Source organism: Acomys minous, assembly GCF_964271855.1.
Source record: "Acomys minous genome assembly, chromosome: 16".
NCBI lineage: Eukaryota > Metazoa > Chordata > Mammalia > Rodentia > Muridae > Acomys > Acomys minous.
Genome location: NC_140498.1, coordinates 84145633 through 84173339, shown reverse-complemented (window position 1 = coordinate 84173339; position 27707 = coordinate 84145633). Strand labels below are relative to the sequence as shown.

At 49.9% G+C, this 27707-nt stretch overlaps 2 protein-coding genes across 6 annotated transcripts in view; one reads left to right on the top strand and one right to left on the bottom strand.

Moving 5' to 3' along the window:
• Positions 1-1213, top strand: part of DNAH10 (dynein axonemal heavy chain 10) — a 117579-nt gene extending 116366 nt beyond the window's left edge. For all 3 annotated transcript variants that reach the window (XM_084761997.1, XM_084761998.1, XM_084761996.1), the window contains exon 79: positions 139-1213. In XM_084761997.1, the coding sequence (XP_084618123.1) occupies positions 139-285 (147 nt within the window). In that variant the 3' untranslated portion in view covers positions 286-1213. The remainder of the gene's footprint in view (positions 1-138) is intronic.
• On the bottom strand, positions 681-27624 carry CCDC92 (coiled-coil domain containing 92). Of its 3 annotated transcripts, none has more exons than XM_084762037.1 (4): positions 27184-27624; positions 5713-5859; positions 5250-5291; positions 681-2544 (listed from the first exon to the last, which is right to left on the bottom strand). In XM_084762037.1, the coding sequence occupies exons 2-4, from the start codon at positions 5840-5842 to the stop codon at positions 1772-1774; spliced, it is 945 nt and encodes a 314-aa protein (XP_084618163.1). In that variant the 5' UTR covers positions 5843-5859; positions 27184-27624; the 3' UTR covers positions 681-1771. The 3 variants fall into 3 exon arrangements, with proteins under 3 accessions (XP_084618163.1, XP_084618164.1, XP_084618162.1); XM_084762038.1 differs by lacking the exon at positions 27184-27624 and adding an exon at positions 26897-27114; XM_084762036.1 differs by lacking the exon at positions 27184-27624 and adding an exon at positions 14974-14996.
• Positions 27625-27707: the final 83 nt, after the last annotated feature.

Genomic DNA, 27707 nt, shown 5'->3' with positions numbered 1-27707 from the left:
CTGGACAGAGTCAGAAAGTGGCTTCATCTAGTGTGGTCAGCAGGTGCGGCCGGGGTCCATGGTACCCATGGTACTCAGATGTAGCCGAAGGCTGAATCCCCCAACTCTGAGGGGGTGTCACCAGCCTCTCCCTTGCAGAACACCTTCCGGACCCCTGTCTACACAACTTCCATGAGGAGAAATGCCATGGGAGTTGGCTTAGTGTTCGAAGCTGACCTCTTTACCACAAAGCACATCTCACACTGGGTGCTACAGGGGGTGTGCCTCACCCTGAACTCAGATTAACCGCAACACGTGGAGGGCAACATGGAGCCACCATGCCTGGGGCAGGTCACAGAGGTGCGGGTGCTTCCTGAGAATGGGAGACTGATGTCATTTCAGAGAGGCTCTCTGGGGGCCAGGTGGGGTGGTGGTGGTGGAAGGTGTTTGATGCTGATTTTCCTTGCATTAGCAATCAGCCACCTAAATGTACTTTTCCATTAAATGAACCTAGTTTTGCAGTGGGTTTTTTCTGTGTGGATGCCTGTTAACTGTGTTGTTCATTCCTCAGGCACTTGCTCCCCTCCGTCCTTATGAAACAAGGTTTCATTATCCTGGACTTTGCTGACTTGCCAGAGCCCCAGGGTGCCCATCTCCACTTCCCCAGGGCTGGGGTCACAAACCTGAACCACCACACCTAGTTTTTATTTTTTAAGATTTTATTTGTGTATGTGTGTGAGCCTGCCTGAATATACGTGCACCACATGTAAGGTGGTCCCTGGAGTTACAGCCAATCGTGAGTTGCCATGTGGGTGCTGTGATCAGCCGTAGCTTCTCAAGCTTCTTTTAGAGAACTCTGGACAGAGCATACGCCAGAGCAAGTTTTAAGGCAAGTGCGTTCTCTTCCTTCCCGCTAAGCCACTGCTTTAGGATTCCACCTCCGTCTGCTCCAGCATATGCCCCCTTCTGGCAAGAGCACAGAAGCTCAAGCGGTCAGGTCCTGCCTGAGCTCCGGACCTCTCCTCTCCCAGAGCCCGTGTGTGGCTTGGGGACAAATGGCCACCGGCTGCCTCTCTTGCCACTGTGAGGGTGGGCTGGCCAGCTGGAGCCTGGGCAGGACAGAATGCAGGAGAACCATCTCAGCAAGAGCTCTGGGCAGCGAGTGCTCCCACCCCCACCTGCTAGTGCTCCCTGACCTCTTCCTCCACATCCCTCGGTGCTTCAAGAAGACACAGAGGAGAAGGTGGTCGGGTTTAGAAAATAACATTTCTTGGATCCTAAACATTTGGATGAAACTAACGAAAAAAAAAAATCATGAACACACATTCAGGTTGGGGTGACATCAGGGGTGAGGTCATCTTGCTTAGACCATGTGACACAGCTGCTCAGTAAAGGGACTGTGCAAGGCAGAAGTCTCCAGGAAGGAGCGGAAGCTGCTGCTCTGCTCTCACAGGCTGCCCTGGACATGGGGAGGGGCAGGTCTGTAGTTTGCTTTGACTTCAGGCAATTCTGATTCTGGGTGACGAACGCAGTGATACAGCCGTGGCCTAGGCCTTGACTAGGAGTGTGCCAAGATCTCATGGGGCTGGAAGCAAGCTAATGGCATGCAGGCATTGGCCACAGTGCCAGTAAATATCTTCAGCGGGGACACCATCGTAGCATTGTGTCGCTATGGGGCCAGGAGCCAGGCGGCGACGATAGGAGACATTTGGCATGGGTGGGCGAGGACGGTGTGGGCAAGGCTCCCTGTGGCGCTCACAGTGGGTGGCTGGCTGCGGAGGCGCCGCAGGCGTCACACAGTTCGGTCCGTCCCTGAGTGCTTCCGCACCACCTTCCCTGCGCTCACCTGGTCCACGGCCCTTGTCTCCCCGTCTGCCTGAGCCTGTGGCGGGCTGGCATGATGGATGCGATGAGCCACCCCAACATGGGTCTTGTGCGGCTTGTCTCGGGCTGGGCTATGCTGCCCGCTGGCGCTGCGGTCTGAGGCAATGGGAGGGATGACCAGAGGCCGTTCCTTGAGTTGGACCTCAGCGGACTCCCGGGCCAGCAGGAATGGGGTGGGGTCGGGCATGGCATCCACAGGCTCCCGCAGAAGGAGTTTGCGGCTCTCAGCTCCGAACCTGTACACCTCCTCAAACTCGGGGTGCAGCGGTGCTGACAGGCTCTTCTTCATGCGGCGGCGGGGTGTCTCAGGCAGCTTGTCCTTGGGGGGCGTGGGCTTGTAGCTGGCCAGTGCAGGACTGCCTGCTGGGCTGGCGTCCGAGGTGCCGCTGGAGCTCAGCAGCTTCTTCTTGGCTGCGTGTAGCTGTGAGGTGAGGTAGGCCACCGTGCTGGCGCGCTGCTCCAACTCGCCGGACAGCATGCTCAGCTTGTGGCTTTTCACCTTCAGCTCCTCCAGGTACTTCTTCTCCCTCTCACGCACTGTGTTCTCCAGCACAGCAATGGCGGCATTCTTTTGCTCCAGCTCTTGCAGCAGCTTGTGGTTTTCCTCCTCTTTGGCCTTCAGCTGGGCCTCCAGCTCTCCACAGCGCCTCTTCAGCTCCGTCGTCCTAGAAGAGCCGTCTCCTGCAGGAAGAAGTCAGGTGCCAGGTCAGAGCCTGGCAGAGGAAGGAGGTGCTCACGGCCTGCGTGGAGGGCCCTGACGAGGGCTCTATGGTAGGCGGGGTGCAGAATGGCCTGCAGGCCCTGCTCCCACTAAAGGCGACCAGGGGGTCTCTGAGGCCCCTCCCAGCTCTTGGTTCCCTGGCTTACTGCGTAAAAGAACGTCTCCAGAATCTGAAGGTGCTGAAGTTAAAACAGCTTGAGCGTCAGCTGGAGTCAGCGTCTCTGGAGTGCCAGCTCTACAAGTGAAGGGCATCAGACATGTCCCTCAGGCCTAGAGCCTGCTCTTCTGCCACTTTTAGTCTCCTAGTTGCCCCAATCTAGAACTTCCCCTCTCTGCTCCCTTTGGTGCTAGTTGACAGCCTGCTCTCTCTCCGACCTGTCTGGCCCCACTTCCCACTGGGTTCTACCACATCCCAGGCCTCCTTCAATCCGCCCTGCTCCCCTCTTCCTCCCTTGGACGGCAATGACTCCTCATGGCCTAACCAGCTGCCGGTCCATCTGTTCCAATCCTTCTGCACCCACATGAATCCTGAGCCTCCTTGCTTCTTTTGTGACCACTTTTGTTGAATCAACTCCTGATCTGTGCGTCCAAAATCTGCAGATAGCCCTGCGGTGCCTGTGGGTGCTGGGAGCACACTGCACCTTTGAGTCTTGCGGCACCCCAAACCTGGTTTGTCTTGTCTTGGCATTCCTCATCTGCCTAAGCCAGCAGCTTCAGGTAGACTCTGAACTCTTAGAAGCCCTATGGACAAGTGAACACAGGTGTGTGTGTGTGTGTGTGTGTAAAGAGAGAGACTGAATCCACAAATGGTAGTACTAGAAATAATACAGTATTATCTTGTATGAGGTCTCATGTTCTTAGTAAAAACAAAGTGAAACACCAGCCCCCCACCCCACCCCTACCCCGCCGGCCCCAGCACTAGACTCTGGGGTGTAGTGAGTAACACCAGCGCAGCAGTCAGGCCTGACATGCACTGCTTTTCCTCTAAGCGCCTGCAGATGGTCCCACTTTCTCAGCACTATCTACAAGCATGACAGGTCTACAGTCTCAGGCCTTTGATTGCATGCCAGCCAGACACAATCATTGTGTCCCCAAGGGGTACTAAGAGAGATGATGGGCCTGGGACAGTAGAACAGACTCCCAGGTGCTGGTAAAGGATGCAGTCCTTGACACTCACAGGTTCGGAGCCATTATAGACATTATCAGAGGCACACAACCCTAGTCTTAGCAGAACATGAACTTCAGGGCTTGGTCAAACATTGGCCTTTGCTGAAAACGACCAGCTACCCTGCTGTCTGCTCTCAGGTGCAGCGTTGGCCCAGATCTGGCAGGTGCTTCTGGAAGTTCTGGTACTCCTGGTTCTGTTCCCCATGAGAGATGTACACCGCCTCTCCTGACTGCAGGCATCATGGCCTCCAAGGGAGAGAATCAGGACCCTTTCTGACCTGCTCTCTAAGATTATATCTGATGTGTGAGGAGCTGAGCGTAGTTTCACCACAGAGGAGGGGACATGCCCCCACAAAAAACCCACCCAGAGGCTTTTCAAACTGCTCCCTCTGCTGAGGTAGCACCTTACACAGCTTTGACAAAAACCATAAGCTATTGAGGGTGTCCTAAAAGGGTGGTGAGGGGGACTTGAGACAGAGGCTTGATAACTAGTCTGGGCAAAATGGGGTGGCGTGAGGCTGTGTCTCCCACAGCATGGGCAGGCATGGTGTGTGTGTGGTCGGGTGGGGATGGTGGTGTAGACCTGAGCTCCTGGCAGAGGACTCCGGGATCTCTATGGAGACTGTGGTGGGCAGGCTCTCTGTTCCAAAGCCTGTGAAGCCTGACAGGCCTTTTGCAAGCACAGATAAACCCTGAAAGGAGTGCTCAGGAGATGGAACAGCGTAACCAGTGCTCAGTGGTGCTGAGGACCTGAGGTTTCCACAAAGACTGTCCTCTCACAGAGCAAACTGCCCTGGTAAAGCTTAGTTATGGGAAAGGTCTCCCCAAGACACATTTTATACCCTCAGACCCAGCCTTGTGCTAAGGAACAGGCTATTCACACAGGTCCAGAGCTCCTACAAGGCCCTGTATCTGTCATTTCTCCAGCTGCTACTGGTTTGCTATTCCCTTGGGGGTCTCTGAAGGGTCTCAGCAGAGAAGAACATCTAAACTGCAGCCCAGAGAAAGAGGGCCCCAAACTCTGGGCCCACGACTGAGGGTCACTGTTCTCCCTATTATGGAGCAATCGGCTTTGTAGACTCTGAAGACTGGGGAGGTGGGGCCCTCCGCCTAGTCCTCACTCTGAAGACTGGGGAGGTGGGGCCCTCCGCCTAGTCCTCACTCTGAAGACTGGGGAGGTGGGGCCTCCACCTAGTTCTCACTTTTTTTCCTTTCTGGCTCAAGTTACATTGAGGTTTATTTCTGGATTAAAGAAAGATATACATCCATGGTAGAAAAGTTAGAAAATTCTGAAAAGTATATAGTAGGCATTCTTGATGTATATATCAATAGGAAGTGAGAAAGCCACTTGTCATTCCACCCTACAGGTGACTTAGGGCTCTGAACTCCGGTGTCTTTGCTCAGGCAACCACTCTCACTGCCAAAGGGACCCTAAGCATGTGACCAGTGGGAACATGTTACAAAGAAAATAAGAAGCTCCTCAGTGGAGAGCTCTTACCTGTCAGTTCGAAACTTTTGAGTGTCAGCTCATACGTTAGATCTACAAAGGAAACATGGCACAGGGTTATCATGGTGTGCTTCACATCAGTTCTGAAACCAGCACCACATCCCAGTGCGCGAGTTCTACCAGTCCCAAGGATCAATGTAAGAGACACCAGGGCTCAAGGTTCATATCAGGGCCACAGAGGACCAGTGCCTCAAGAGTTCCCCTCCTCATCTTCCCAGAACACACCTCAAGAGCACAAAGTTAGTGAGCAGCTGCCCCATGTACTGCAGACGACCTGCTGCTCTAGAGCAAGACCTGCAGCTGCGTGCTCAGTGCTTTCACGATACGGTGTGGAGCCCTGTCACTGGCAGGGGTGTGGGCCTCAAAGGGTTAATCACATGGACACATGAGCATGAGGAGTAGGCCTGGCGCAGCTGCTGACCCAACTGATACACACGCTGATGGCAGCACCCACCTGTGCAGTGCTGCTGCAGCCGCCGGATCTCAGCGTGCAGTCCCTTCAGTGTGCTGGCATGCTCCCGCTGGAGGAAGAGCAGGTTCTTCTGCGCACTGTGCAGCTGGTTCTCAAGGTTTGTGGCTGCCATGCTGACATCCAGGTGACCTGCAGGAGATACAAAACTCTGGTCACTGTTTCAAGCATCAGTTGAGAGACGGTGGGGCTCTGGGTACAAGTCATTAAATGTGTGGGGAGCAGGTGAGGGCTGGGGCTCTGTGAGAACCAGCTGAGGCAGGGGTGGCACCCAGTACGGGACTCCAGGCTGCTCCCATCCTGGAAAGGAAGCAGGTTCAGGCGGGGGTGGAAGAGTCAGTAGAAACGGAACACGGTTTCTTCACATTCAGATCGCATCTACCCATGTCCTGACTGGTGTGACTGCCCCACCGCAAGAGGCTCTGTAACTAGGAAGCAGTAGTGCCCCACAGAAAACCTGGGGCCAGGACACATGCAATGGCCTCTAAGTATTACTTGGAGGCCCTGACAGGTAGAGAAGAGGGGGAGGAAGGAAATATCCGGAGAGCAGTTTTCAGAACTGAGCAAGGCTCTGATCCTGTCCTAAGAACATCTCACGGGGTCACACACTGGCTACAGAAGGATAGGTCTCAGGTCCCGCTCTCATCTCTAGCGGAGCGATGTGAAGCCAGGCCATCTTCTAGAGTAATTCAATGGTAATAACTAAGACACCTGGCACAGCACTGAGAAACACGGAGGACAGAATGCAGATTAGTCAAGACAACTCTCAGTGCCTCTCCTGATGGGCACGCTGGAGAGCCCTCCTGCAGGAGCCCCATTTCTCAAGGGCCCCCAGCGTGCCTATGACATCTGCTCAGCATGTGGCTGTGCCGGCGGCAGCACATCCACTGCCATCACTTCTGGAGTTGTGTTCACCTCTCAGAATGTTCCCACTGGGACTTCAGACCCTGCTTTCTTTCACGCACACCATCAGCCTGGACTGCTGGGACTCTATCAAACTCTGCCTGCAGAAGAGCTAAAAAAAACGCACAGAAGGAAATAGAAATGAACTGACAGGGCCAAATAGATATCCTAGCAGAATTAAGGTGAGAAAAAGCAGGACATCTGAATTAGAGGGAAATGTCAAGAGAAAGCAGACCGTGTGGCAAGGCACAAAATTTTGTCTGGAGGGCATGAACTGGTGAGCTCCATCTCTGGAAGCCACTAGACAAGGCACGGGGCAAGGTGGACCCTGTGACTCTTGAGACCCCAGTACTCTGTGCCAAGTACATGGCCTTGGAAAGGGACACAGAAGAACCAGTACAACCAGGGCACAGTGAGAGGAGACATGTGAAGAGCAGCCCCGGGCCTGCACTGTCTCTCAGAGGGCAGCCTGGCCTGGTATCTGAGCCTCCCAGCCATGACTACCATTTCTTTCACTCAGAAGCTCTTCTTGCTCAACCTGGTAGAGTCTGAGGCCCACCTGGGCCGTGGTACTTGGGACTGCTGGCTTGGGAGGCAAGAACATTGACATGGTGGTGCGTTACCCTGCATTTATGTCCTGGTAAAAGTCACAAGGCCATCCCTCTGCCCTGCCTGGCCTGCTCCATTTTTCTTTCATGTGGCCCACATACGTCCCCTTCCTCCTCCCGCTCATGCTCTGCACAGTAGCTGGGGAGGTGTGGGTACGTAAGGTGCCACTGTTCTGCCCAGCCTGAGTCTGCTCCTGGCCTCTTTGGAGGCCTAGTGCACCACCAGTAGTGCAGCTTCCCTCAGGGCCTATCCGTGCCATCCAATGGCAGAACAGCCTTCTGCACCCCGCTCTACCTCTGTCCCCAGGATCCCTGAGGTCTCAGCCTAAGGTATGCTGTTTTCCAAGCGCTAGGCTCAAATGAGGCTTTGTGCCTCACATCCCCGGCCACTGTCCTAGGGAACTGTCACAGTGGGTTTATGAGCATGTGTCTCCTGCCTTCGTCCTTGCACAGCCTGAAGGCTTGTCTCTGCCTCAACCTAAGCCTAGCCCTGTGCTGCACCCAAGAGGCGATGGTAAATACCAATGGTGACCTACAAGCACCAAGTCCCATGTTGGCAGGGGCTTCCTCCTCAGATCTATCATTCACGTGGCATACATGCCCGAGAAAGCATGTGCTATTATAGTCTGAACTTTAATGCATCTCATGCAGCTCTGAGAGAGTAACATATCTACACAGGGACCTGATACTTGCTTTTTTAATCTACACCAGGCCCCCCTGTGGCACCCTGTTCCAATCCCCGAGTAGTGGCTAAGTTTTATTTGAAATCCATTTAAGTATCATTTAAGGAACTGTTCTTACTTGGACTGCCTCGGACTCAATGCTTGACCCTAACTCTGGACTCAGGAATTCTTACCCCAGAACAAACCCAGGTGTGCAAGGAGTGCAATGCACCACTGGGGAGGCTGGCAGAGCCCTGAGCACAGGAATGTACTCTGACGTCAAGACAGGGACTTTCAGCTCTGTGGTAGTCGTGGCTGTCTGGGTCCCCTTGTGTCCCTCCTCTGGGATGCCCTAAGAGGCTCCAAAGAGGCGATCCACCTGTGCAGGTCTAGGGGGCAAGGCATGTGTACGTGGAGCTCAACTATGGCCTGCTGGCTAAGGGATTTTCTCACCAGCTGGGCAGGATGGAGGTGCTATTGGGTCCCTGGATCCCTGGGGGAAAGAACTGCATAGCTTAAGGCAGTGATGTTATTTTTCTCCTGAGTTACAGATACCAGTCCCTCATTATAGATGACACAGGACATGGAACTGGTCCCCAAGCTACTTGAGGAGTCAGACACATGGGAAAGGGCACACTGCCGGGTCTAGAACTGGTTGGTGTGATGGACAGAGTCATCTGTGGGGTTTCTGCAGATGACTAATGGGTCCCAGACCACCTCCTCAGAGCACCTTGCCTCTACAGCCATTCTGTGTGGTGAAGACACTACCCTGATCACAGCTCTGAACTGTGGCCTTTCCTCAGGGCGATCCAAATGCCTCTGCCTTGCTGAGAGCCATCAGTAACTTCACAGCTTTTTGCACAATGACAGGCAGCAGGAGCTGGACACTGGTCCCTTTCTTCTCTTGGGAGACCTTGCCCTCAGTTGCAGGTAGAGTTCCAAGCCACTATCATTACCAGGGCCTGGCCCAACCCCAGTGAGCACACACAGGCCTGTAGTCTTTTTCTCCAGGCAGCTGCAGCAGTGGAAACGGGTGTCCCTTAACAAGGTCACCTTGACTGACTAGAAGGGTGAGGCACTCAGACACTTGCTGCAGTTAATACACCACAGAACACTATTACTTCACACGTCCCCTCTGCATTCAGCAGACCTATCAGGGAAAGTCATTGTGCATTATACAGAGGGCCGGAGAGACCCAGTGAGGTAGCTCCTAGGGAACTGTGCCACCATTCCTGGGGATAACTCTACACTAATGGAGGCTAAGGGCCCTTGCCAGTATGAAGACAAATGGCTTGCCCACAGCCAAGCCCAATTCTCATCCTGACTCCCTGGTACTGGTTGCCTCCTAGCTCCAGGGCATTAAGATATTCTGTATGGGGCACTTTTGCGCCAGCTCTCTGTCATCTGCTCTGATAGTCCTCTTTGCAGGACAGAGGGATGTGCTCACCGAAACAGGTAAGCCAAAAAATGTTCTCGAATCTGGCAGTTCCGCTCAGCCTCCGGGTTTGCTGCAATAACCTTCAAGGCCAGGCAGGTGGAGATTTACACAGGAAGGCAAATGCTTTCCTGTGTGTGTGTGTGTGTGTGTGTGTGTGTGTGCGCGCGCGCGCGTGCGTGCGCGCACACATTCAACCTCTGACACAAAGTGCACAGACAAACCTGATTCAACTCAGCTCCAGAAAGAGTGGATGACAGCTCTTCCTGCAAGGTGGGGGTCAGGTACTGTGCATGTTCTGGATCAGATGTGGCTCTCTATCTGGGTTTTCAGTCCATTCTCAGGATACTCATGAACCAGCCCTGCTTTTAGGACAAGAAGGTGGGCAAAGGCCCTGCCTTCTGGGCCCTCTCCGGTACCTTTGCAAAGCAAGGTTGCTTCAGAAAGCTAACAGGGGCCAGGCATGGTGGCGCACGCCTTTAATCCTAGCACTCGGGAGGCAGAGGCAGGTGGATTACTGTGAGTCCAGGACAGCCAGGGATACACAGAGAAACCCTGTCTCAAAAAACAAAAACAAACAAACAAACAAAAAAAAAGAAAGCTAACAGGGATCTCACCCTCAGTGTGTGTGTCCTCATGACCTGGGAACCAGCAGGGTGGGCCAAGGGCCAGATTCACACTCATCCTCTCTGTCCCACAGCCAGGTAATAGCCCCTGGGGACTGACTCAGCACAAGGTGCCCTGGGCCACAAGTAGTGCTCTGCTCAGCTGTGGGCTGCCAGATTCCATTTGGCTATTATGTCTATGAGGGTAGACCCATAGTCAGGTCTAGATAGTCTCTTTCCAAAATACATCCTTTCACAGCCCCACCCCACCCTCTGCACACACTCATCTGGCTTATGTTTTCACGGCAAGCATCTGATGCTCTAGCCAGGCTGCCCCTCCCCAGCCTTGTCCCTTTGGGTCCCCAATATGCTCCTGCGCTCATGCCGTGGCATCCTTTGCCCTTATATATGGCACACCCTACAATACAGGGCCTTTGCACACCCTGTTCCCCTCTGTTTGGACTACTCTGGGCAGCCCCCACTTTCTTCCCTCTTTCTTTCTTCCCCCAAGAACTCATGCATTATGTATGTATTTCAGATAATTTTATCCTGCTCCACCATGGGGCTGAGTAAAAAGGCTGCGCCCAAGTAACCTCACATTAATCAAAAAGCCCTGCAGCTGCATTGATCTGAACATGACCTCACCCCATAAAGTCTCGACAGCCTGAGAGATATTTTAAAGCAGCTACATTTAGCAGACAAAGAGAAATGAGTATCTTTGGGGAGAGGGGAGGGGTCTCATTTAAACACAGGTTCTGCACTAGCCAAAGCAGCTTGATTCACAAAGCCATGGTGTTAACGATTTCAGAATATGAGAACAGTGCCTAGTGGTGACTGAGGGGTGACTCAAGCTATTCTTGAGTCTACTCATAAATTAGTTATAGCTCATTCACAGTAGATTCTCTCTTCATGAAGGACAGATGCACTGTCTTCCCTACTTTATGACAGGACCTGTCTTTACGGGCACGACACAGCATCTCAGTGTTGGGACTTAAGGACCACTGGACTTTTTGTAGGAACTTTATGTACTACTCTGGTGTCCTGAAGCTTAAGTATGGCTATTAGGAAAAGGAATGGCCAGGGAAGAAAGAATTTCTCCAGAAATTTCTAGGTAGATGTGTGGGCTCATGACATCAGGGGAAGAAAATCTCCAAGTAGTTGGCCAGCAACCTCTGTCTCCACATAAAGAAATTCAGCCCCAGAAAAGATCTGCAGAGCTCAGTGGGACCAAAAAGAAGAGGGTGGACAAATGAGAGGGGTGGGACTGGGCCTGGGGTGGAAGTGAAGCCATTAGCTGGAACCTGATCTCTGTGACAGCTCACTCACTGCTAAGTGCACCGGGCTCTGGTGCCTGGCATACAGTAAGTGCTCGATGAATGTCAGTGACTGCTGCTATGTAAATACAAGCTCGCAGCTCTGCAAACTTACTTCTGGCTGTTTGCTTGCTTGTAGTAGAGTATTTCCTAAACACTAAGTATGGGAATGAGCTGGCAAATTCTAGTTGCTCGCAAAGAAGACAACATAAAAGCACAGAGACGTATGCACTTCTCTGCAGCCTTCACAGTCCATCTCCACTGCAGAGGGCCATCCGGGGAGACCAATAAAGATGGACAGATGGCAGGTAGAGCCAGGAGCCCAGGGACAGTGAAGCTACTTCTTCCTCTGAATCAATCTATAGAACTCTACCAATAGCTAAAAATGGCCTGAGGCTAAGTAATTGCCCTCCCCTGGGTTTGCTTTAATACATACCCTGGAGGAGGCTGTTGAGATGGCTCAGCAGTTAAAAGTGCCTACCAGACAACCTGAGCTCAATCCCTAGGATCCACATGGTGGAAGAGAGAACTGACTCCTGCACGTTGTCCTCTGACCCTCACAGTCATGCTGTGGTATGTGTACACACATGGTGCAATCACACAAGTGCACACACACATGATTTTAAAAATGCAACAACGTTATCATGTATGAAGACAACACAGACACAGCTTTGAGTTCACAGTAACCTAGAAGACTGAGCTGCTGTGAGCTGTGGGAACCTCCAGTTGGCACTTAGGAAATTCATCAACGAGCAGGTCATCTGAAAACCCCCAAAGAAAAAAGAAAGAAAAAAAGAGCATTAGCTCCAGGAAAGCAAGCATTTGACAAGTTCCCAGAAATATCTTGTGAAAGAGGAACAAAGCTGCAGCACTGAATATTGAAAACAGAGGTAATCTTAAATAATCAGGGTGTGTCGGCCTGGAGAGATGGCTCAGGAATTAACAGTACTTGTTGCTCTTGCGAAGGGTCAGGGTTTAGGTCCTAAAATCCACACGGTGGCTCTAAACTGCCTGTACTTCTAGCTCTATGGGAATCCAGTGCCCTTTTTCTGACTTGCTCTGGCACCAGGCACCACATGGTTCACAGACATACATGCAGGCAAAACACTCATACACACGAAACTAACCTAACCAAAAAGAATTAGTTTCTTAGTTTTGTCATTTAATTTTTTCACATGTATGAATGTTTCACCTCATGTACAATGTGTGTATCACACATCTGCCCAAAGTCAGAAGGAGCTTTGGATCTTTTGGAACTGGATTTAGGAATGGTTGTGAGTTATCTTGGAGTGCTGGGAATCAAACCTGGGTCATCTGCAAAAGCAACAAGTGCTCTATCCAAACTGCTGAGCCATTTCTCCGCCCAGGTTTTTTTGGTTATGTTTTGAACAGGAACCATGAGTTTGAGCCACATATAATCCCCTGTAACCTGAAGAGGCAGCATGCTGTCTATGTGGCATGGTGACTTATAGGGACAAAAGGAAACTCTCAGCTATAAGATTAAGCACAATGTACTGTGTCAGAGCAATAAACAAGCTGACTGGCATCAACCGAAATGGAAAACTTTATGCAGAGATAGATGTCTTATGGGGCTCTGCTCTCTAACTACACAGTAGACATTTTCTCTGATGTGTTTCTAGAGGCAAACAGAAGAAACCAACCAACCAAACTCTTACTTTTGCACAACACCCGCCACACAAAGGCCTCTGAATGCTTGGTAAAGAAGGCTCAGGGAGCATGGCACAGTTGCACTGTGCAGAGATGAAAAGTTAACAGCACATGCCTGTGATTGGGTAAGCTGAAAAGCTCATGTTTAAAGCTGTATCAGCAATTTTACATTTTGAGTGTATAAGTAAAAAAGGGAGCTTTGCTTCATAACAAAATGTCCAAGGATGTACACAAGAGTAGGAAAACATTACTTTCTAAATGGTGGGTTATGGGTGATTTTTTACTTCTTAAAACTTCCAGGCTAGAGAGATGATGGCTCAGCAGTTAAGAGCATTGGTTGCTCTTCCAGAGTATCTGGGTTCAATTCCTAGTACTCAAATGGTGACTCCCATCTGTCTGTAATTCTGTTACAGGGGACCTGACACCCTCAGCTGGTCTACATGGGCACTGTCCACTCCTGATAAACAGACATTTCTGAAATCAAAACACCCATACACATAAAATCAAAGTAAATAAGTATTTTTTCATTCTATTTTAGTACTACCCAAAGATCACTTTATAGTCAGAAGAAATGATCAAGTGTTCTCTCGTGAGAAAGGTAACCCCTGAACACCACTAAGGAGGAGGCTATATGATCCCCTAACATGTCAGGGGATGGCTTAGAACTGCCATTACTTTACCCAAGCAAACAAGAATCCACTGGAGGCAAGTTTTACAACAGCAACGATTTAGTGCCAGGCAGAGAATGACAAGAGACGGTGGGTGCCTCCTCTACCCACACAGTCTGCCTTCCTGTATCTTGATGACATTACCATCATATAACAAGCCCATCAACAACCCTCCAGCCACCGACACCCATTTCCTTCCAGAAGAACGCACAGCCTAATGTTAGGGCTGTAAAGATGTGATCAGAAGCTGGCAATTAGGCATGGAAACATGATACCCAGGCTGTCTGGGAAGCCTGTCGTCACTGGAGGCCTGCATGATGGATTTATTCCCATGTTCCTCTTACTCCGATTAGCTCACACTTTCAGAGTTGCTATTTAAAACCAAGCCAGGCACCCACAATTGGATAAGGGGTGTGTCCCTCTGCGTGCAAGGTCTCCTCAAGAAAACAGGTCTGGAATGCAGGGAGCTGATGAACTTTTAAGTGGGCTGTGTAGGCCAGAAAAGGTCAGTGCCCAAGCTCTCCGTCCCAGGGAGTCTTCTCGGAGGGCCTTGGCCTTGTGGAACCTGAGGCAGAGCTTACCCTGGGAGGCAGGAGCTCCAGACCACAGGCAAATCAAGCCAGGACTTCAGACTCCACAGAACACCCTAGACACAAGTGGCTGCTGGGATAGCAGTGGGCAAGGCCATGTGGAACAGAGGCGCTGCCACTGCTACTGCTGCATCCCCTCTTTTCCTGCAGGCAGCACTCAGGGTACCGACTCTCTGGGGTCACCAATCAAGAGTGGCCACTACTGGCAGAGAAATCATTCATGGCTGTGCAAAACTATCACCTGTGAGCGTCTCAAGCTGGCCAGGTGTCAGGATCACCCTGCGACAACGAGGTTTTCGGATCTCTGTAATATAGTACAGACAGCTCCACCGATGAACTTTTAAAGGACAAGGTTCCTTGAACACCAGTCCATGGACCCCTTGAGCCAGAAGCTTAATATCATCGAATTTGCTTAAAACATATTCTGACAGTGCTTCGTTCTGCAACCTAGACTAGCCTTGAACTTGCCATAGCCCAGGCTGAACTCAAACCCACCATCCTCCCGCTTTAGCTTTCTGAGCGCCGAGATCACAGGTGTATGCCACCACACCTCGATGAAATTTGTCTTGATATTTACAAAGCCTATTTCACTAGCTGGATGATCAGTCTTTTTGATTATGTACTTAGCAACCAAGACAGCATACCCCAAAAGCACCCAATATATAACTCCACTCCATGCATACAATCACTTGGGGAGGGAAGATTAGAAAACGATCTGCAATTATAACCTCCTGATGGAAGTACTAAACACAGGAGCCAGGGGAAGGGAGCCAGAGAGGCACCCGCTTGTGTACCTGTCTCTCCTCCAGGCAGAGAAGATCCCTTGGCAGTAGGGTGGGACATCAATTATCACAGCATTCCTGACACTTTGTATGATACTAGGTGGCACCAGGCCTTAACTGGCTAGTAAGTGCATAGAGTACGGAAGGACAAAGCCTCTTCCTTCTGGGAAGGCTGGGTCTTAGCTGAGCCCTAGAGGATGGGCAGACCTGGGGAGGAAAACATGAATGAAACTTTACAATAGTGTAACCATATGCTTCTTGACTTTGGAGAGGCATGGAAACAAGGTGGGATACACTGGCTAATGCCAGATTTACTACAAGAACTACAAGTTACATGCCAAGAATTTCTCACAAAGGCTGGAGAGATGGTACAGCAGGTAAGGGCATGGCTGCTCCTGCAGAGGACCTGGGCTTCAATTCCCAGCATTCACATGGCAGCTAACTATCTATAACTCCAGTCCTAAGAGATCTGACACACTCTTCCAGCTTCTATGAGCACCAGGGACATACGTGGTTCACAGATACACATGAGGGCAAAACATATTTTTTTTAATGTACATTTAAGCTGAGGTGCCAACCAAGGTGGGGGGGGGGCTATACAATAAACATGCAGTTCCCCACTCAGAATTTCGACTGGCTAGGATAAAGCAGAGCACAAGAGAGGAGAGGTATAGTGGCCCAGGTCTCTCAGCTCTGGGGGAAAGCAGTCATAAAGGCTTACACGGTCAGGCTCACTGAACATTCTTACCCAGTCCATACCTCAGCAAGCAGTTAGCAGGAAGCAAGGCCGGGATTCACTCTGAACCACTCTGACACACGTTCCTGACAAACTGCACTGTTGTACTCGTCTGAAGGAAATGCCAGCCAGCACTCACTGCAGTGACAGAACACTACTAGTTAGGGTGCCTTCTTTCAAAGTTCCCTCTCTTCTTTCTTATTGCAGAGCTGAAGCTGTGAGTAGCTAATGTGGGGACTTTTTGCTTGGTGCTAACAGTCCAACAGCTTGGACTGCTCATGTGGCTGCTCCTGTGAGTGGCACCTCAGAACGAGCTGGTTGCCCTCCAGCTGCAGAGGAGCAGCCCCTGTACTGGGTTAGAAACCTGGATCCTGCTTGTGAGCTGGTATAGAACACTGAAAATGTGCTGCTCTGTTACTTCCCATTGAGTGTTTTAAACACCCACGTTTCAGATTCAACAGAAATCTTTTCAATCTATCCTAGAAATCCTCAAAATTTGCTTTTCTGACTTACTTGACAATGTACTGTCTTCCAGTACAGTGCAAGGTGACCTCTTTTGCTGTCACAGAGGCTGTGGTTTGCTGGCTCGCTGGAGGAGGGGCTCAGGCTTGCTTCTTATAAACATCAGGCCATGGCTGCTGACTCCTTCTTCAGATCACTTGCCCGTTTAAACGCTGTGACTAAGATGGATGGACAGAAGTAGGGCAGTGGGGAAGTGGGAAGAACAGCATGCGAGACACTGTGGGGAGGCAGAGGGCTCTGCACATGGCACCTACCAAGAGCTGGCCTGCTTATGCAATCTTGTCCCTGCTGAGTCTCGACTGGTGTGAGCTATTACTGTTCTGCCCAGATAGTCTACATGGCCATTGTCTCTCTGTGTATGTACAGCAGCTGGAAGTACTCAGAATTAACATGCTCTTGGGCACCACATCTGGAGCTATTTGGGTCACTATAGCTAGTGAAGGGTGCTGCCTGCAATCAGGAAGCCCCACAGCAAAGAGCTATCCAGTCCCCAATATGAACTGCAGCAGCCCAGGTGGAGTGACTGGCTCTGCTCTGAGGCGAGGCTCTTAGGATCTGAGGTTTACGCTGCTCTCTTTGGGATTCACTGACAAGTATGGCTATATGGAGCTCACAGGAGGGAACCCCTGACCAGGCACCAGCTACTGACCTTGGAGGAAAGGGCAGCCGTCCTGCAGCAAGCCACCAGAGCGATCCTGTGTAAACTTATCCTGCCCCTCCCACCCATGGTGAGCACTCCACCTGGCCCCATGCTGGTCCAACCCAGACACCTCTGTGTTCCCTAGGCTCACACAGAAACTCCATGTGGCTCGTGTGTATGAGTGCCCCTTCTCAGTTCTTGGCAGAAAGATTCTGGTTTTCTTGTCTAAACACAAAGCTAAACTGAGAAACTGAGCCCTGCAAACAAGGCATCTCCAGTATTATGTTATGAAAGATAAAGTGTCTGTAGAGAAATTCTGTGGATACTCTCAAGTCTAGACAGAGCTGACATGGGTCAACTCCAGGGATACTGTTCAAAGGCTTTGGCATTAATTCAATATAGGGAATCTCTGTGTTTAAGGAGACTGCTATCTTAAAAAGACACAGGTCCCTCAAGATGTTGTTGATGAGATGTGACCAGACACCTCTACTCCTCGTAAAAATTCTTCAGGATGGAAGGAATAAAATAACAGGCTCTGTGGTCAGCAGGACACCCTGAGCAGAGGGGGCTAATTTAAGCTTTGCAATTTGCATGAATATAATAAAAGTTAAAGAAATCAGTGCTAAAAGCCAGGCATGGTGGCACACGCCTTTAATCCCAGCACTCAGGGAGGAAGAGGCAGGCGGATCTCTGTGAGTTCAAGGGCCCCTGCTCTACAAAGAGTGTTCAGGACAGCCAAGGCTACACAGAGAAACCCTGTCTCAAAAAAACCAAAAGAAATAAATACAATAAAATTTAAAGATACAGGGGTTGGAGATGTGGCTCAGTGGTTAAGAGCACTGGCTGCTCTTCCAGAACACCTCAGGTCAGTTCCCAGCACCCACACAGTGGCTCACAACCTTCTGTAACTTAAGTTCCAAGGATCCAATGCTCTCTTCTGGCCTCCGTGGGGTCCAGGAATGCATGTAAATCAAAACTGTACAGTCACACATTCAGGCAAAATAGCTATACATACTTTTAAATCTTTAACAAAATAAAACAACAACAACAACAACAAATGCCTGGCTTAATGACAGGCTGTAATCTTGGGAAGGTGTGGCAGGGAAATTATAAAATTGAAGCCTTCCTGGGCTATAGAATGTTCTAGACAACTTAGACTACCTCCAAAAAATAATAAATAAGTAAATAAAAGAGCTGAAGATGTAGTTTGGCCAGGAGTGGTGGTGCACACCTTTAATCCCAGCACGTGGGAGGCAGAGGCAGGTGGATCACTGTGAGTTCGAGGCCAGCCTGGTCTACACAGTGAGTCCAGGACAGCCAAGGCTACACAGAGAAACCCTGTCTCAAAAAAAAAATGTAGTCTAGTGGTAAAGCACTTGCCCAGTACAGTTGAGGCCCTGTGTTCAAGACCAAGTGCAGTAAAACAAAACAAAAACACCCAACAGCCCCCAACTCCCCACGTTCTTATACTAAGCACAAGAATGAAGACATTCTAATGTAACATGGAAGACTGTAGTGACAATTTTGAAATTTTGTTTTCTTTAAAAATGCAGAAATATAAGAATATGTTTTCATTTTAATCCCAGGTGTGGGTAATCTGGGGCTGTTTGGACTGCCTGCAGCAGCTATGATTTGCCTCGTGCTTTAGCAGCGCCATGGTTTTGACAGCTGCAAACAGTCTCTGAAATTGTGTGATGTTTGGAATTTTGGAAACTTTTCAGAGGGTATATAAATGCTAGGCCCCCGAGAAGGGTGTTACTGGTTGTTGGTTAATGGGGGGTCAGGGTGGTGTGGGGGTGTGGTGTGATGGGGTGGGGAGGGGTGGTTGCAGTTTGTTAGTAGTTGCGCTCAAAGAAAAAGCAAGAAGAAAGAAATGAGACTCGAGGATCTCCCTTTCTCTTTCTTTCTCTTCTCTCTCTTTCCCTCCTCTCTGGTGTTGCGGGGAGATTGAGTGTAGGTTCTTCAAATGAAGTAAATTGTCTGGAATACTAAACGTCTCTAGAGAAGCAGGCAAAACAACAACAACAATAAAGTAGCAAAATCCAGCTACAGAGGATGACACCAAAAACATGTCACACTTTCTTGAGGCTCTTAAATTCTTTCATGCATGGTCTTGAAGTTTGGCTTCCCCTTTGTGGAGTAACAATATACACCATGCGTTCATCATGCACCTTTTCTTTTGACTCTTTTACGTTTAACTTATTGAATGTGCTTGAGCGTCACAGACTGTGTGTGGAGGTCCGAGGACAACCTGTGGAAGGTGGTTCTCTCCTTCCACCATTCGGGTTCTGGGGATAGAACTCAGGTTGCCAAGGCTTGGCTACAGGAACCTTTGCCAACTCAGCCATCTTGCCAGCCTAATGAAACATCTTTCTTTAGTCTTAGTGCCAGGAACTAAAGTCACCATTTGGACTATGTATGGAACCAAGCACCAACATGACCCTTGTACAGCTCAGATCCAGATGCAGGGAGGCTGGACACCCCAGCACATACTAATTCACATGGAAGAATTCTCTTACAAAGGGAAACGATACATATCTACTCTTTCCGAGTGGAGACACAGCCTCTTCATAAGCCCCTAAGACGACTTAGATATCACACATACTCAAGTATAAAGTTATGCTATTAGCTGAGAAATATATGCAGGTGTCATATTTCTCTGCCAGTATTAAAATAATATTTACATCATTTTTTTATACTTTGCTTTTAAAATCCTTAATTTCTTATGTACTAGTGCTGTAATGGAATGATTAGGTAATAGTATGTATTTATCTAAAGATGTACAGAAAAATTAAAATTCAAAGGAAAGCAAACCTGTCACCCACCTGTCTTTGTGGGTAACAGCTAGACAGTTCTGAACACTTGCTTTTGAAGCCCATTGAGGATGATTAAATCAGTGTATTATGGGCACCTGATGAATTCAGTACACTTAAAAACTATAATATATTGCCACTTACGCAGACAGCTTAATACAGAATGACTATATGTGAGCATCACAACACAGTAAAGAAAACCAACGAAAACTGTATACTGGAGGAGAAAAGGCTAAACAGCTCCAGCAATGTGGCCAATCTTTGGGATGCCTCCATCCTTAACACAGAAGGGTCCACACTTCATGGTAGCTATCCTCTGCCTAGAAGACCAAACGCCCTCACACTGACAGTACAGCACTAGGATGTTGGTGGGGGGCTCCCTGACTGTGGCCCCTGAAGCCACTGATGCACATTATCACGCATCAGGTTTGTTTCATGAACCTTCCTGCTTGGTGTTCTTAAGCTGACTAGCTCTCTCCATGTTGTAACTGTCCCAGGCCAGGCCTCATGTAGGAACCTTAGCAGCCAGGTAACCTTTGGTATTCCTCAAACAGGCCCTTGGAAGAGGCAAAGGGTGTTTCCCTGTACCTCCTGGCTGGATGCAAACAAGAAGGGATGCAGGGAGACTTGGGCAGAGGCAGGTGCTCCGAGCCTCCCAGCCTCCCAGCCTCCCAGCTTACCAACAGCGCTGTATGAGTCACTCTGCTCAGGCTTGTGCTGGAGCCGAGCCATTCGGAAATGACAGGAGGGCTTTTTTTTTGGGGGGGGGGAGGGGGGCTTATAAATATACTCAGATCAGGTCACTCAAACAGGACTGGCTTCTCCACATCACATGGATGCTTCTCTGTGGGAAGGAGTGTAAGCTTTGTCACAGGTGAAAGCAGTCTTGGGCTTTGCCCTTGGACACACCTCGGATACTCCCTGAGATTAACCTTGAGATAGACTGGGTGGAGCCATCCTGGGCCTGGAATTTAGGAAGGGGACCGAGGGACTCCACCTGGACTATTGTGTTTCTAATCGACCCTCAATGGGAGAGGAAGACCACCCCTTGCACGTGACAGACAGGCAGGTGGAGAGGACAGAGAGAGGAGCAGCAGGTTCAGACCAGGCTTGAGCGCTAAAGAGAATCAGCTAACAGGCCAGATTAGCGCAGGCCAGAGACACCTAGGAACCCATCCCGTGGACCGGATATGGGAAGGTTTACCCTTGTTTCCCTTTTGTGTAAGCTGGTTGGGTTGTATAATAAAGTTTAATCGTTAAGAAACAGAGCCAACACTTCTCCACTCATCCAGAAGATAGCTACATGCAAAGGCTGACACATGACTGGCAAAAGCCTGTAAAAGATCTTATTCCTGGATCTAGCACATAATGTGTTGACTCAGAAGCACACACATGATGGGAATGCAACTTTGTGTTCCTCCATGTCTTCACTGTCTCCCAAAACTGGACTGGGTGATAACAGGTTAAAGTGGAACTATGTGCAGGACCGTGACAGTACTTTGCAGAGACAGGACTGCATACAAGAAGTCAACAATTAAAAATCTAGAACTTTCACCTAACCAGCTGGGCAACTGTGAGGCCTCTAACCACTCCCTCAGCTACAGAGCGTGGATGTGTGTGATAAAGTCGTGTTCTGTCACCAGAAGCCACGCTGAAGGCATCAATGACCGTTACTACCTTGTGTGAGCCGTGTGTCTACGGGCAGTCAGACAACAGTCCAAGTCCTCAGCCCACAGCTCTGCAGGTGTAGTATGCAGAGCCCCAAAAGTTGTCGGGCAAAATTCCCATCATGTTCTAGAGCCAGGCAGTGGCGCAGAGCTGCTCTGAGTCTCAACCATGGCTGAGACACAGGACATCTCAAGAGGTCACTCCTGTCTCTAAGAAGGTTTTGTTCTGGACTTCTTTTTCTGGCTTATTGTCCCACTCTAACACACACACACACACACACACACACACACACACACACACACACACACACACACACACACACCTCTTTGCTCCTATCAGTGAGGTCTAGCCTCAGTACTCTCATCACTAGGTTTTGCTCCTATCAGTGAGGTCTAGCCTCAGTACTCTCATCACTAGGTTTTGCTCCTATCAGTGAGGTCTAGCCTCAGTACTCTCATTACTAGGTTTTGCTCCTATCAGTGAGGTCTAGCCTCAGTACTCTCATCACTAGGCCCCAGTAACAGAACCTTGATACCAAGATAAACTATCAAAAACTGCCTCAACCACTTACAATTTTGTTTCACACTTACGTCCTGGGGGGCATGGTGGGTGTGTGGAGGTCAATGGGTGATCTGGGGAAGCTGGTTCTTTTGCATAGGATTTGGAGATCCAAATCAGATCATCAGGCTCAGCAGCAAGTACCCCAGCTTGACTTCTGCAAAGTACTGCCAGGGTACTGCTAAGCCACCCAGCCAACTTGCCCACTTTTTTCACAAGAAGTATGCTTAGTTAAGACCTGTGCACAGGGCAGAGCCCACAGGGGCTATACCCTTCCTCCTCTGTCAAAGAACCACACATCTCCTTCCCCAGAGCAACAGGCAAGCCCACAAACAAGTGCCTTCATGGCTGAAATATGCTACTCTCAGCTTCTGGGGGTTTCTGGTCTGGTCACAGACATCCAATCAAAAAATAAAGATGAAGCCGGGCAGTGGTGGCGCACACTTTTAATCCCAGCACTCAGGAGGCAGAGGCAGGTGGATTTTTGTGAGTTCGAGGCCAGCCTGGTCTACAAATCGAGTCCAAGACAGTTAAGGCTACACAGAGAAACCCTGTCTCGAAAAACCAAATAAGTAAATAAATAAATAAATAATAAAGATGAGATACTACAAAAGACAAAGAAAGACTGACACACCTCAGAAAGGACAGGCAATACTGATGACCTCAGCTCTAGTCTTGTCTACAAGGACATAAAATTAGCTGCAGCTTTCTTTATCCTCCAAAGCTTTAGTAACTCCCAATGCGGATGTCACTAGTCAAGGAGGAGAAATAACACCTGTGCCTTTTGCTTGGGGCAACATATGTCATGGCCAGAGAGACAAGAGTTCAAAAAAACCTTCCTTGAGAGGAGAGTGCGACATGAGCTTAGCTTCCTCCGTCATCCATCACTAGAGAAATTAGGTTAGAAGCCATTAGCACTCCCAGGGTAATCATCCACAACAGAGACAAAACTTGCCCTTGTGAAACCAGTGTCTCATGCATCCCCCCCACAATGTCAAAGACCAATACCTTTCCAGGGTAATTCTTCACTTCTGGGTAAAATGTGCAACCTTTAGGGCCACAATAATCCTAGAAACAGCAATGTGTAGTAGCAGACATACCTGAAACAATCCCAGTATGAAAGTGGCCTTCCAGGCTCACAAACTCCGGCCACATAGCAAGTGAGGAGGCAACAGCATGCCACAATGGCCTAGGAAAGAATCCCAGGACAACGGGTCTCATGCAGAGCTGAACTCGCTCTGCTCTCGGGCCGCCAAACAGGAAACACAGATATAATCCGCAGAAACAAAGTACTCTGTCTTATAATGCATTCATCAGGGGTTTCCATGCACCCTAAGCACCACGCCTCTTGGGTTTGCCCTCTTGTTTGGTACTAGCCTGGGGATTTCACTGCTCAGTTTAGAAAATACATCACTCAGCATCAAGGAGAAAGTTACTCCCTCCCTTCTTCCTTTCCAGCCCCAGGACAGCATGCACCTTTCATTCTGGGAAGTGATGAGTGGGAAACAATCATGAACTATTGCTCTTTGCTCTCAGTATCATTTGTCATGAACAAGTCTTACTCCTCACTCTGAAGACAGGTCTTGGAGTGTAGTACCAGGTGGCTTTGAACTCAGGCTTCTCCTGCGTCAGCCTGCTGAGTGCTAGGATTGCAGGTATGCACCATCATGCCTATTCAACACAGACATCTTTTAAGATAACTATGCTATTTTCTAAATGCCTGCCTTACTTGATCATTTGTTGTTTTAGAAATAATACTTAAAATAACTTTGGGAATCTTTTTCTGAAGTAATACATTATCTGTTTGGTTATTGAGACAGAGTCTCTAGACTAAAGAGGCCTGGCTGTCCTGAACTTGCTGTGTAGACCAGTCTGGCCTCAAACTCAAGAGATCTGCCTGCCTCTGCTTCCTATGTGCTAGGATTAAAGGTGTGTGCTACCATGCTCCGCTAACATTTGCTGCTTTTGCAGAGGACTGTGGTTTAGTTCCCGGTGCCCATATGGTGGCTCACAACCATCAGGAACTCCAGTTCTGGAGGATCCAACAGTTTAACTCTATTGGCCTCATGACCATTCTGCTGCCCTTTAGTCACTGGCCACATCCCAGAGTACTAACCCCAATTAATGCACATATCTGGTCATTATTCTAATGCTGACATAGCTATTCCCCATGTCAGTCAGCTCAAGATTGGCACAGCACAGACAAGGCACATCTTCCATCTTTTTCAATCGCAAAGCCCTTGTGCTGTCTAGTTTTATGTCAACTTGACACAAACTAGAGTCATCAGAGAGGAGACAACCTCAGCTGAGAAAATGCTTCCATGAAAATAGTGATTATGTGGGAGGGCCCATCTCCATTGTAAGTGGGGCTACCTCGGGCTGCTAGTCCTGGGTTCCATAAGTAAGCAGGCTCAGCAAGCCTGGAAAAGTAAGGCAGTAAGCAGCACTCCTCCATGGCTTCTGTATCAGCTCCTGTCTCCAGATTCCTGTCCTACTGGATCCTACCCTCTCTGCTTTTGGTGCTGCACTGTTCTATGGACCGTGAGTTGCTCTTGGTCATGGTGTCCCATCACAGCAACAGAAGCCCTAACTAAGGCAGCTCCTTTCCCCATCTCTTCATTTCACAGTGATTCTTTTTGGTTTTAGATATATTTAGAACCCATCCAGAAAACACTGAATACAGCTACTATGACTTGACTGTTTTGCTATGAAATGTGAGTCATATTTGAGTAATGAAATAAACAAACTAAAATGCAGAGCAAGCACAAGATTCATGTCCTTACCATCTGCAATGTCCTCAGCTCAGGAAAGCACACCTTTATAACTTGCTGACTCTCAGAACAAATGACACTAGCTCATTTTCTTCCTTCTTAGAAAAAGTAATTCTCTTTTGTTGTTGTTTGTTTGTTTGTTTGTTTTGAGAAAGGGTTTCTCTGTATAACAGTCCTGGCTATCCTGAACTCACTTTTGTAGACCAGGCTGGCCTCGAACTCAGTGATCTGCCTGCCTCTGCCTCCCGAGTGCTGGGATTAAAGGCATGCGCCACCACGCCCTGCTGATAATTCTCTTTTGACTAGGTGGTTATTAGAGAAAATAAAAGCCAGAGGAAGAAGTATATAACACATTTCGGACAACACAAGTGCTTTTATCTCTAAGGCCCCAAAACAATGCAAAACAGGGCTCAAGTCACTTCTGACAGCAAGCAGATAACCCAACAAGGATCTTCCCAGGATTCAGGTAGGTGCCTGGGGACGTTAACATGCCCACAGCTGTAGAAGGCAGCAGCACAACACGTAACAACAAACCCCTACAGAGCTAGGAAGGAAACAAAGTCCTGCTATCCAGTGGCCACTGGAACCCCGGGTGACCCTCTAACAGACCCCTCCACACACACAGCCCTTCCAGACCTGAGTCAGCATTCACTGCGCTGGCAGGAAGCTCAAGTTCTAATGGTAATACTGCTTTTACATCGCCAGGACACTGTCTTCCTGTAAGTACTCAGTGTCCTCTTCCTTGCTCAGGAATTACTCTAAAGCAATAAAAATCCCTCTGCATGGCAGACCTTCAACTGTCTGAAGACCATTAGCACACTGGCCCTTCCCTGCCAAATGTTTGGGGGGGGGGGCCCCGACAGCAGAGCCTACCCAGCTGGTCTGGACTTCCAGGCTCTGTTTGCCCAGCCTATCAGGCCACCTCACCACTGCCCTCAGAGTATATGAAGTTCAAGAGATAGTTAATCTTAGTTAATAAATGTGTCACCCAGTATGAATTACGATCTATTTATGGCTGACCTTGTTTTAGACAAAAGAAAAGAGCTCTGCGTATTTTCTTGCCAGAAATATGAGATAATGCCTTACAAGTATTTCTTAAAAGCATCAACATCATAATTAACGTCAGTCCTGCTGCAAACACACCCTGACAATTAGATAATGAGGCTAAAATCGATTTTCCAACCTAGAACAGATGAGAGTTAAGAACCCAGATTGAGTGAGGTGTTCTAAACAAAAGGCGTCATGTGTTTCTTTGAAAATATTGAACAATTAAAACCCCTAATTTCCAAAACACCAATTTGAGATACTTGTGTTACAAGGAAAATTCTGGTCTATGCAAATCATTGTTTTATACTTTAAAAATATAGCTAAACCAGGCCTGGGGCTAGAGTTCAGTGGAGCCCTGTGTTCAACCTTCCACACTGCAAATCCAAACGAAACTGACTCACAATACACTCCGAAGGAGCAATCCAAACTATTTTAAGGCTTTTCAGTAGTGGTGTCGTATGCACACACAAACATAAGGAAGCACAAGCCTTAAAGGCTTTCTCCCAAACATATTAGAATATTCAGCCATTTTGGTGAACTGTCAGCCAAAGGGAAAACACGAAAAACTGGAGGCAAAAGTGATTTGGAATGCTAGCATCTTTTTTTCCTTACAATTCAGTGGCGAGAGAATGCCGGGGTTCTTCTTAATTAATTATGAATTAATAATGCCAGCGCTATTTAGATAAATCTCAAACTTCAGTTCGTAGACTGCGACCCTAGTTTTAACACTCTTTTTTCTTTTCCTTTCTTTGACAGAGGGTCTCACCATTAGCCTTGGCTTGCTTGAAACTCGCTATGTAGAGCAGGCTGGCCTCCAATTCGGAGATCCACCTGCTTCTGTCTCCTGAGAGCTGAAATTTGAAGGCGTGCGCCATCACGCCCGGCTGCTCTAACACTTCCCAAAGGTGTCTGGAAGCCTGTACTTTGTTATGAAACCGACCAGTGACACCTGTCACAGAGCACGGTCATATTTTTCTCGGCCACCTCGCTGTCATCCGTGGACTAAACAGTGCAGCTAAAGACACCTGAGACTTGGCATTAGCCCGCAGGGCCGGGTCCAGCCCGAGGAGACTGCAGCCGGGAGCGGCGGCCCGCTATCTGCGAGAGTAGCCGGCGCGCGCGTCCGCGGGTCCCTTTCGCCCCCGCCCCGGTCCCCGGGAGCCCAGGGCGGGTAACTTACGCCGCCGAGCCAGACAGTCGCCAGGGCTGCAGGTCCGGGAGGCGGCAGGTGTGGCGCGAGCGGACGGCCGTGGCCCGCAGCATCCCGCCGGCGTCGGGCCGGACCCCGGGGCGCTGCCCCGCACCTGCAATGCGGCTCGTACTCGGCCCGGGCCGGCGGTTGCAGCCGTTGCGCCGCGCCTCCCCCGCCGCGCCGGTGCGCAGCCTGGCGCCGAGCCCCGAGAGCCAGCCGTCTCCTCCTCCTCCAACCTCCTCCTCCAACCTCCTCAGCGCAGGTGCGCGCCTCACCTGCCACGCTCCCTCAGGTGGCTGCGGCGCTCGGCCTGCTCCTCGCGGTGGCTCGCGGCCCATGGGCAGGGACTGTCAGAGCCGGGTGCTCAGCGGCCCTGCCGCGGGGCACGGAGACTCAGGAGACGCCGCCCGGCCGGCGCATCTCGTCCGCTCCCTCCGAGCGCTCGCCGCGGTGCACGCCGGGAGCCGTTGGCTGCCCGGCTGGTCCTCTCACTTGAGGTTAAGGGGAGGATGCGGCGCCGACGCGGCCGCGGTCAGCTTGAGAAGGGAGGGCCCGGGGCGGATCGATACCCTCTCTGCGGAGGGGAAAAAGGGCAACGCCCCGCTCCCTGCGGCTGCGGCAGGGCGAGGATGAGGAGGGGGGAAAAAAAAAACCCTGGAGGGATGTTAGCAACACGCAAGCGCACTGCCCAGGTGCGGCCGCACTGCGGTTGCCCTGGGTAACCAGGGAGGGGTGGGGCGGGACAAGGAGGGGTGGGGAAGCCGCACGGGAACGCGCGTGCGTGTGTGGGCGGGGACAC